General features: G+C 43.3%; 1 protein-coding gene across 1 annotated transcript in view; it reads right to left on the reverse strand.

The window, feature by feature from the left end:
- Positions 1 to 10338, reverse strand: part of CHEK2 (checkpoint kinase 2) — a 12390-nt gene extending 2052 nt beyond the window's left edge. The window contains exons 1-12 of the mRNA XM_009079970.1: positions 10092 to 10338; positions 9428 to 9552; positions 9046 to 9193; positions 8218 to 8308; positions 7235 to 7343; positions 6135 to 6188; positions 5290 to 5351; positions 4731 to 4830; positions 4159 to 4245; positions 3254 to 3417; positions 2924 to 3039; positions 1512 to 1597 (exon numbers count right to left, since the gene is read on the reverse strand). Of these exons, the coding sequence (XP_009078218.1) occupies positions 1512 to 1597; positions 2924 to 3039; positions 3254 to 3417; positions 4159 to 4245; positions 4731 to 4830; positions 5290 to 5351; positions 6135 to 6188; positions 7235 to 7343; positions 8218 to 8308; positions 9046 to 9193; positions 9428 to 9552; positions 10092 to 10338 (1389 nt within the window). The remainder of the gene's footprint in view (positions 1 to 1511; positions 1598 to 2923; positions 3040 to 3253; positions 3418 to 4158; positions 4246 to 4730; positions 4831 to 5289; positions 5352 to 6134; positions 6189 to 7234; positions 7344 to 8217; positions 8309 to 9045; positions 9194 to 9427; positions 9553 to 10091) is intronic.
- Between the last annotated feature and the right edge of the window lie 1079 nt (positions 10339 to 11417).

Raw genomic sequence — 11417 nt, forward strand, 5'->3', positions numbered from 1 at the left:
GCAGCATAATTAAGATAAGTTAATGACATGAAAGAGTCACCCACATGCATTTTTTTGTCTCAGGACACTCAGCTGTTGAGCATTGAAGGATATTCCATTGCTCCCACTCTGTTTCTTATGCCCTTTACTGAAGCATCTGAAACCATCCTGTCCCCACTGGGGGAACAGGAGTAGAATTGTGCTTGGCATGAGCAAATAGAACCCACTGTGTGGCTCAGAGGTAGGCTGGGGGACTTTTTTCAGTTTCCTCAAGCAAAAAGATCCAGGAAAGCTTACAGGTCCAGCAGTCACCTCTGAAGTGCCAAAATTAATAAAAGACCACCTAAAGACTACCCCTCTCAAACCTAACCTGCCTGTAACAGGAGGCAGGGAAACCATCACTTCCTACTCAGAGGGTTCCCAAACCAGTGACACTTATTCATACTCAGCATAGGAAGAATAGAGAAGTACTGGACTCTTGCCAGAAACAAACTCTGCAGGATTCTGCAGGGCCTGCCCACACAAACAAGCTGAGGAAGTGGGACTGTGTTACAAAGCTCAGAGGAAGAGGTCCATCCTATCAGAACCACAGTCCTTCGATTCTCAGATGTGAAAGAGCTCTGGGAAGAGGTGGCTCAGGGTGCAGAAGCTGCTGGTTGTACTGAAAGAAGGTATTCAGCAGACTACTCCATGCTATTCTTGCAGCCTCTCTGCAGGGACTAAATCTTTGAAAGCACAGACTAGCTACAGAGGCAGACTGGGCTTTGTTTTCTGTGAAAATATTCCAGACATCCAGGGTTTTCCATTGAATTCAGAGCAGGTCATGCAAGTATACAAGGGACCAGAGTATGGAGCGGAACAGCTTAATACCAGTCTAATTTTCCTAACAGCAAAATCAGTTTCATCTTCCTCCCACCAAGAAAACACAGCTGTTTTGATGGAAAGGTCAGAGGTGACAGGACCACAACAGTCCTGACACTCTACTTGGCAAGAGGTGAGAGCCTGGAACAGGACCTAGTTCAACCTGACAGAACTTTTCAGTGCTCTACAATGCCTATAAAACATGATCCAGAGTCCATGGGCCTTTTCTTTCTCGCTTCTTTTTCTGTAAGTAGGCACCAGAACCTCTCCAGTCTTACAGCAGGCAGCAGAATCTGTCCAGCCAGCAGGCAGGACATGCCCATGAGAAGCACCAAATGCCAGTTGTTCTGCTGCTGACTCCTGTCAAGACCAAGCTATGGACAAGCTCTGACTTAGGATCACGGGTGTTATTGCCATGAAGCTAAGGAATTGAAGCTCTCCTGGCCCATCACTGTGTCCTTCCTATGGTATTCTCCACAGAAGCAGGATCAGGCACACATTGCCTCTCTGCTCACCAGTGGTCAGTGTTCCTCTGCTTCCTTGCAGAAGAAAAATTACACTGCATCAACAAAACTTCATAATGTTCAGGCTACTGAACTGCCTTTGGGTTTACACCAAGTTATCCCCAGGACAACCCAACTTTGCTGTGTTTCAGTTTCCACAATTCCTACCTGAAGCCAAGGATGCTCTAAGGCTTCCTCTGTGGTAAGACGTTTCCTTGGGTCCACTGCTAACAGCTTCTTCACAAGATCCAGAGCTAAGACAATAGGAAGAGCTGGTTGACATGTGATCAACACATTCATTACCTGAATGTACCTACACCAAAACAACGTGTGACTGTGTCCTAAACCCCTCAAAAACAAGCCCAAAAACTGCAGATCACTTTTCTTTTTTCTATGCTCAGGGAGGGCTGCAGACTGCAAACACCTCTCCTTCCCATGCACATGATTCAGCACTTGTCACTGTACCAAAATTGCCAGTAGATACACTGAGCATGGCCACAGTTTGTGTCCTGAGCATGCACAGGAGGCTCAATGCTTTCCTAAAAGCTTCACTAGTCCTGTGGAGAAGCAAAGACAGCTGAATTTAGTTTCCTGGTTTAGAGTGTCTTGGAAAGCAGATTATCCATCTGGGAAGGTGGGAAAGAAGAGACAAGACATACACATGTATGCTCAACATCATCTCAAACTTAGGAAGCTGCTACCAGACACTGTGAAAAATATGGCATTTATGTCATGTGTTATTGCTCAAAATCTCCCATATGTAAATCTTGCCACAATTCCTTTTTCACTGCATCTGATTCTTCTGAGTACAACCTATAGGACTATGTACAACCTCAGTGTAATTTCCATTCTCATATATGTCTGACTTATTACTGAATAACCTTCAAATTATTCAAGCTTTGTTTGGTGAGTTCATTAGACAAAGAATGACCATATCATTTATTAGAACCTCCTCAGCACATACAAAGGAGTCTCCAAGGCAAATATTACAATTATCTCGTGCCTTTAAAATGCCCTGAAAACAGAAAAGCACACAGACAGTAATTCTCACTGCAGTTTGCTATGCAAAAACTCTGATCCACAGACACTTGGCTTACATTGGGCCAAACATAATAGGTGATTCCACAAATGTGACTGACACTTCCAGCTCAAATGACTCTCTTGGATCATTTGCCTCTTGGAAGTCTAACTCATATTCCTTAAATTTCTGGCGTTTTCAGTCCAACACTTAAATCTCTTCAATAAAGTGTTCCATCTGCTCTTTCTAATGTTTCATCTATGGAATCCTTAGGCAAGGCAAAGTCTGTAGCCCAGCTTGATAAACTCAGAAGAAAAAAACAGATGTATGTGCCCACAAACTCTGCACTCCTGTGCCTAATTAAGCTAAACATTACTAAGAAATCTCTTCAATAAAGTGTTATATCTGCTCTTTCTAATGTTTCATCTATGAACTTAAAAAACCCACCACTATTTTTAAGATACTGCCTTGAAAACTAAACATATTGATGCTCCCACAAGGCTGAAAGGAAGAGCAAGGGAAACAAAGACCACAAGACAAGAGGTAGATCTCCTGCACCCACCTGTGTCTGACACATGTTTCCATTCCTTGGCAATGAACGTGTACTGCCCACGAGTGATTTGATCCTTCAGAGACAGCTGAGTATTTTGCTCATTGAAAGGTGGATAACCACACAAGCTACATAAAATAAAACCAAGTTCAATAAATAACACAGGTCTTGTCACAGCAAATGAAACACTGAAATCACGTGGTACAAAGCATCTGCTAGCACAGTGTTTTTACACACGTGGAGTTTTAAACACACTTCTTAATACAGATACTGACGCTGCCAAGGCTCAAGCCACGATTGTCACAGACTGCCCAGTGAAGGTACAGCTACACAGGATCTTACCATACAAAAAGAATAACTCCTAAACTCCAGCAGTCCACAGCTCGGCTGTATCCAGCAGTCCCAAGTGAATTTAGAACCTCAGGAGCAAGATAAGTGGGAGTACCACATAATGTTTTCATAAGAGAAGCTTCTCCAAGAATCTTGGATTGTCCAAAATCTGTAATCTCGTATTTAAAAACGGTGACACCACATTACATATTAGGATGGATTGTACTAGAACACAGCAAATTGTTGACATACATCAGGAGGTAATGTTAGGTTTCTTCCTTCCAAGCCAGTTCCAGCACATGACTATGGACAAAAGTCACCCCAACCATTATGAAGTGAGAATGGGAGGAAGAGGGAGAAATATGGCAGAGATCACACTTTACACTAGCAAAAAGTTCTCTCAGATTTGGATGTAAATGGACAACCACAGAATAAAGGTATTGGAGCTTATTAGAGCAGATTACTTGGAAAATAAGCACTTTTGCATGCAAAGCTATTCAGTGCTTTCTCTGGGGGGAAAAACCCAACACAAAAAAATCCCACAGAAAATCCATAACCCTAACCCTCCAAAAAAAACCCCCCAAACTCCCTGTCATACAGCCTGGACATCTGTGGGAATTGAAAAACCCCCAAACTCATACAGCCTGGACATCTGTGGGAATTCTATCTGCAACTCAAGAAGTTAGATTTTACTGAATAAAAAAGGGAACTGATATTTGAAGTTCATAGACAGTGTGGAGGTTGAAATACCCACACAAGGAAAATTAAACTCACAAGAAAACCACCTCAATGTTTTCAGTGACTTCAGTTTGTAGGACTAATTCCATAATATCCTTTTTGCTGTTTACTGATCTTGAGAACAATGGGAAGAAATACTCCTAAGTTTCTCCACGAACAAGAAATGGGAGTTTCCTTACCTTTATAAGACATGATTCTTCAGAAGATGAAAGCAGCACATTCTCTGGCTTTAGATCTCGATGTATAATTCCGTTGTCATGAAGATACTGCATATATACAGAAAGAGAAGTAAAGAAAAACAGACTCTTACCCTGGTTTAAAATGCAAGCTTTCCAATTTTTCCCATGGAAGTGACAGGATAACTGACATGGCTGTGTCAGAGGCAGGAATACATTTAAAGCTCCCTAGCTTATGACTCTCCCTTAAAAAAAACCAAACACCTTAAAAATCATGATGCTTCCAAAGTCAAATCTCAGTCTCACAGTGAACAGACCTGGCCAGGGGTTCCACCCTTCCCATTCTCTGCAAAGTTACACCTTTTCCTCCATCTCAGTAAAAGCAACAGAGCTGAGGAAGACCAAAGTTCTGTGCTGCCTTTGTAGGAATCCTGGTCTTCCTTCTCCCTCTCATTCAGAACACTGTGCTGATTGCTCACACAGGTTTCAGAAGCAACAATTGACAGATAAATTCACCCTACTGACATTGCCATGCATAACCATATTTTGCCTTGGTAGAACTCACGATGATGTACCTTTACTGCCAGCAGCATCTGATAAAAATACAACTTGCAGGTAGCTTCTTTCATCTTGACTGGCCTTGACACTCTGTCATACAATTCTCCTCCTTCCATCCTAGATGCAGGTAGCAAGACAAGATATGAATTCCAAAAGATTCACCTCGTTAGACAAGACTAAGACCAAAACATTTGGCTGTTCTGGCTACAGAGAAAGAATGTTTTTCTGACAGTGAGTGAGCAATGTCCCAAACACAGCACATGCACTGCTGAGTTAGGGTCAACCTCCTGAGCCTTTCCTGGGAGCTGTGAGGTGATTTTTGATCAGCTCCCTCTGACAAGCAGCAAATCACAACAGCAAGAGCCTATCCAGGCACCAAGAGCCCACAGAGCACAGAAGGATGACTCTCCTGGTTATCTCAGCTCCTGATTTTACAGAGGCTTCAGAGAACCGTGAAGGTCAGCAAAAGAAAAACAATAAACCAAACAAAACCCCCACAGGTCACAGCTACACACGTTCTGTGTGGCTGTGAGAAGCATTTCATTTTATGAACTTACTTTCAAACAAGTTACTTACAGTTCCAAAACGATGTAGTAATCCTCTGCTTCAAAGAAGTTTTTGATCTTGATTAAGCAAGGCTGACAGAAAAGGGAACACAAAGAGAGATGCACAAAAAAAAAGGTAGAATAACTTGTGAAAACTAACCCTAAGGTTCCTACTTCAGTATTTCAACTATGTCTCTTAAACTAGCACTTAACACAAGTGACTAGCAAGTGCCCCAGGCTTGGGCAAACATTATTCAAGCCTGTTGTCTTCTCCTTCACACCTCACAAAAACACATTCAGCTCCTGCAGTGACTACAGCTCAGCCAGGATCCTCATTTTCCAGTTGTGGGTTCCCATACCCTCATGCGCTTTACATGCAGAGAAAAGAGGGGATGCAAATTCCAGAAACTGCCACTGAAATCTGATCTTTATACTTGGTTATCTAGCAGCATTTACAGAAATTTCCATCAAGGCAAGATTTCTACCACAGTGGTTCAGGTTGAAACTTCTCCTGTGAAGTTTCCTCTCAAGTATACATCTGTTATTCAAAGGTTTAAAATCTCAAATCTGCAAAGATATAATATCCTTAAAAGAAGAAAAAAAGACCCATTCAATGATTTATACCTGGCAGTGTTCAAGGCCAGGCTGGATGAGCCTTGAGCATCCTGATCTAGTGAGGAGGTGTCCCTGCCCAGGGCAGGGGGTTGGGGCTGGAGGATCTGTAAGGTCCATTCCAACCCCTAAATTCTGTGATTCTATATGTCTCCTCCAACACATTTCTAAAGAGGATCTTCAGTTACTACACTAAGGTCAGTGAACCACAGAAATACATCCAGGAGGCAGCAAAAAGGAATGAAAATATACAGCAACACTCACATGATCTATTTTCTTCAGAATTTCGATTTCTGTATTGATATTAAAAGCTGGGTTCTGGAAAATAGTCACACACATTGGGTAAGACAGTGCTGTTCTGGGATAAGGCACAGCAGAAACAAGAGTCAGTACCAGAAATGTTATTTCATGCCCTGTGAGCAATCAAGACATACAATCTTTCTCCATAAACTGACCAGGTGCCTTCAGAGAATTAAATAAACAGTCTGCTGTCACTGTCTGCAGCAAAATCCACCTCCTAGGGAGGTGGTGGATTCACCATCCCTGGAGGTTTGTAAGCTGAGACTGTATGTGGCACTTAGTGCCATGGTCTGGTAACCACAGTAGGGTTGGACTGGATGATCTTGGAGGTCTTTTCCAACACGGTTGATTCTCTGATTCTATTAAAATATTGCTCCAGACATTCATTTCGCTGCAGGTTAGAAATCCCCAACTGATTTCCAAACTCAAGAAACAAGCCTTGTTGTGTAAATCCTGGCATTGTCCTTCAAACAGCTTTTCTCCCCTAAGGTGCTCTGCAGATAGGCCAACCCTAAAATGACACCTCTTAGCTGTTACTTTGCATGATAATAGAAACAGATTCTTTTAATCTGTGGCTTAGGTTCAGCTCATGAAATCAACCCACAGGCAGAAGTCAGAATTTGGAGAAGAACAAGGCCAGTGGCTTCTGCCATCAGACACACGAAAACCTCTTCCCAAAAGGCTTTGTAAAAAGTATTATGATGGAGCATACAACAAAATCAGCAGTTGATACATTTTTGGTCAGATTCTGCTGGTTATGATGTGCCCATCTCAGGCATTTTAGGAGACAAAGCAAAGCCCTAGGACTCTACATCACCCTGTGTATCCTTCCCACCAACAGTCCTACGTGATGAAGCTAACGGAATGTGGGCAAAGAATGTAAGCAAGAGTTTGCTCCAGAACTCTGTAGGTGCTCCAAGATCAAAAGGCATTTTGAAATGAAGTACAGAAGACACTAAGAAAAACCTCTTTAGCTGAAGATAGCTGGGGAGTCAGAGAAGCCACCAAGTATTCCAGGACCACTGCAAGCAGGCCAAGACAGACAGACAGACCCAAACACTTACTGCCTCTCCCAGGCCACTTGCCACAAACTTGCGTTTATTGATGATCTTCACTGCAACTTTGTTACAGGTGCTCCTCTCAAAGGCCAGTTTGACTTCCCCGCAGGCACCGCTAGCAGAGAGCACAGCTGGGTCAGTGCTTACAAACACTGCCCGAGGCTGAGCAGCAAGCACAGACAAACACTCAGAGCTGCTGCTCCCTGACCTCCTGCCCATGGCCCATTGCTCCTTCCAGGAGTCAATCAGCAGTTAGGAAGTCGATTTCAACTGCCAGTGTTGCCATGAACTCCTTCACAACCACAGGAGTAAACATGTTGAGTTCTCTGTTTGTATCAAGGGTACCAGCAAATAAGGATGAGCTCTGCCTGCACTGCCTCCATGCAAAGACATTTAGAAGAGAACCTAGTGAAGGGTTCCCTGTACACAAGTCTGAAGAACAGATATGACAATACTTGTCCTTTTACTAAATAGCAATTCTTTTCCGCTCAGATTTGTTTCTGCTTAACCATTCACCTCCAGCTTCTTTACTGACCAACTTTTCCCACCAACAGTCACCACTTTAAACAGCCTCTCTCTCCTTTTCCTGGACAGTTCTTTTCCCTTCTGTCTGAAGACCTCACTTTGATGGTGTAGAAAGCTGTATGCTGACATAAAGCTCTTCCTTCTGCCTCCAATAACTGAGTAAACTAATACACAAACTTTAAAAACTTGTTAAGAATTTACAGACTTCATTCTCTTCTACAGAAAAAAAAACCCACCTCATTTTCACAACTGATGGTAGGTTACAAACCCTGAGCCAGTTATGGGGATAAAGCCAAAATTCCTGGTTAAGTTGTTGTAAAGAACAGGTTTACTCAGATGTTAACATTTTTTCCCTTTGATCTTTCAAAACAGCAGCTCAAATAATACTGGTAGTAGTTCCAGCACAAGGTACTGACAATGGGAACAAAATTCACCCTAAATACTGAGGACAGGAGGACACATACCTTCCCAAAGTCTTTGATATGATATATTTCTCTCTTAATTCCCTAGGAAACATCATCTGGTCATCCACCGTAAGATCAGAAAACACAAACACTGAGAAGATAAATGGAGAAAATTTGCCTGTTATTAACAGTCAGAATTTGTTATAGCAAACAACTATGTTTCCTGAGCTTTTATAGTCAACAACATCACTGAGGAGATGGTGCCTGCCAGAGGAAAAACTAAACCTGTGCTATAAATGACATCAGCTGTGGGTTAGCAAGGTGATCTTACTGCTGGAAAAAATAATCCTTGGCACTAAATCCACAACAGTCCCTGAACAGTTAACACTACCTTTAAGGACAAAACGGGCAATTATGTCAGTGTCTCCACAGGGTCAGAGGGAAGTGACAAATAAGAACACAACATCTTACTGGGAAAGCAAAGACAAGGAAACAAACCCCCAGCTCTGCTAATTTTTAAGAGGCTTTTCTATTTCTTATGCAGCATCTGGTGAAGTATCTGGGGTTTTTTTCAGCTTGTCTTGAACAGTCTATTTCCCCTGTTCCCACCATCACATGCACAGCTACTGAAGCCCAAAAGTCTTTCAAAAATGGGAGAACAACTATGAAAATTTATACTCCAGTAAGGTGATATGTGATGCAGATTCTTTTTCCTTTTTCAGGTTTTTTTCTAGGGTGGATATGGATAATTTTTATGCAAGTGATAAAACATTAATTCATGGCTGTGTTTTCACAGTCCTCATGAAGCAGCTCAGCTCCCAAGAAACATACTCAAATCAATGCAGAAGCAACACATGAAGAAGCTACTAAAGTGAAAGCACATTTTACCCTTATTGGTCTGTACAGACAGAGCAATTTCAGAGTTGTGAGTCAGTGGAAGCCTCTTCCCTTTTCCAACCAGCTCTCTGTTAACAAACGTTCCATTTGCACTATGGTCTTCAATGTAGGCAACATAGGAATTTTTTGGACCCATTTCCTCAAAGAGAAAAAAAATGGGAAAGGTAACAGTAGAGAACAAATGACAGACTAGAAATTTGCTCCTGTTGACTCAAGAAATGAGACTACTGAGGTTATTTCATAAACCAGGTGAATGGGGAGTCTTGTTAAAGGAGTCAACACTGAAGACACTTTGATTTCTTTAGTATCTCTGCCCCAAAGCCACTTTTTGTTCTATGCTATGATAAACACAGTTAACCTTTTTAACACTTACCCTGAAAATTCGGAAGTGCTTCTTGCTGTAGTTTTGGTAGAAACCAGTCTCAGATAACCCCAGCTTAGAAAAACTGTAATCACAGCTTTTGTCTCTCCCAAACCAGTATTCCTCATTCACACAGTCTGCAGAGGAGGGGAAGGAACAGCAGAGAGAGAACACAACATTGCAGGAAGTTTTTAACTGTGGCACTATGGAATGATGCCAAATGGTAGTGAGTAGGATAAAAACAAGATCCTTCCCACACAATCCATGTCCCTTAATTCAGACAAAACTCTGTGCAGTATTAACACCCTGTAAAATTCTTTAATAATTTCATCCTCTTTACGCTCCTAGTAATTTTACTCTCTTTAATAGTAGCAGTTTTCAGTTCACCTTCAGCAATATAGACACTCATATGATAAGTAAACAAATTATGAAATGGAAAAATGAAGCATGTATGAAAGAACCTGAATACCCCAGAATTTCTCTAGGTCTGTGGAAGTTGTGCATCCCAGTACTCAGCACAAACACTGGGGTGTAGTATGGAATAAAACACTGCAAAAATCGTGCACTAAACTTGTTCTCAATTTGAAAATGAAAGACACTGCTCTCTACCAAGCTGGTCAGAATTTTCCTGAGGTCCTACAAACAATCCAAGAGGTTTAGCACAGTATGTACATACCACAGTTGCTGAACCCTTTTCCCAGTGCAAAGAGTCGACCCCATGGCTGAGGAACCAGCTCTTCAGATTCCTGGTCCTCGGGGATTGACGGAAGCTCCTGGGTGGGAACAGTATCCAAAGAACTGAGGGTCCCAGAACTCGAGGAGGACTGACTAGTACTCTGTGACCCACTGGAAGAACTGGTACCACTCTGTGACTGTTGGGCACCTTGAGACTGCTGTGCTTCACTTCCAGTCTCTCGAGACATGTTGGCTTCAAAGAGAATGTTAAAAAAAACCAGTTACTACAGCAAAGTAAAACTGGAAAACACTCACCCACTGTACCATTAATGGCCATGTCCATTCTCAGGCTTCATGCAAGTCAAACTGCCAAGCAAAGCACATGTGGGTTCTCTAAATTCCTGGGCATTTAGAACACCGGGATGGTTTTCCTTTCCACAGGAAATATGGGTGAGGAAACTCTGCTGGTCTTCAGCAGAACTAAACCCCATTCCCAGACAGCTCCTGAGGCCGCCAGGGAGCACTGGAGGCACTGGGACCATGGCCAGGGCCCAGACCCAAAGGGGAAAAATGGAAGGGGGAAAAATGAGAACTGGGAAGCAACATACATTTTTGTGAAAGCACCCAACAGACTTATCACACCTGTGCACAAAGAATGCACAAATCTCTGCCTGGCTCAGCCACCTAACACAGCCCTGGCAGCAGCAGAAAGAGCATCTCCCTGTCCTGTTCCAGCCTGGGAATTCACAGTACATCGTGCCCTCCTCCCCACTCAACCAGCGCTCACAGCTCCCCACCCTTCCCCACTCAACCAGCTCATCTCCACAGCTCATCTCTCCTGCAGCACATTCCCCAGAACGACCCTTCCCAGCATCACTCCAACCTCTGGGTTAGCCAGCACTGACCCCTCTGCTCGTTTTCTGGGGGTACCATCTGTATATTCTGGTTGCCATACAGTTCAGTGCATAACCCAGGCTAATTTAGATCTTGTTAACCGTTTGCTACACTTCATTCCAAGCCATAAAACCACAAGTTCCTTCTCCACAGGTGCTGACAAGCCCAGATGAAGCCCACGGGCTCTGACCAACAGCCCTCCCGGCAGCACTTCCAGCAGCCACCCATGGAGAGCATGGAACCAACCACGGAATCATTCGGGTTGGAAAAGTCCTCTCAGAGCTCATCGAGTCTAATCGTCTCCCCATCACTGGCACCACGCTCAGTCCCCGCGGGGATGTGACTCCACCGCCGCCCCAGGGCTGGAATTCCGTCCCTGCTGGAATTCTGCCGCTGCTTCGGGCACGGAATCCTCCCTCGTACCCAACCTCCA

This window comes from Acanthisitta chloris, unplaced genomic scaffold (assembly GCF_000695815.1).
Source record: "Acanthisitta chloris isolate BGI_N310 unplaced genomic scaffold, ASM69581v1 scaffold38728, whole genome shotgun sequence".
NCBI classification, from domain to species: domain Eukaryota; kingdom Metazoa; phylum Chordata; class Aves; order Passeriformes; family Acanthisittidae; genus Acanthisitta; species Acanthisitta chloris.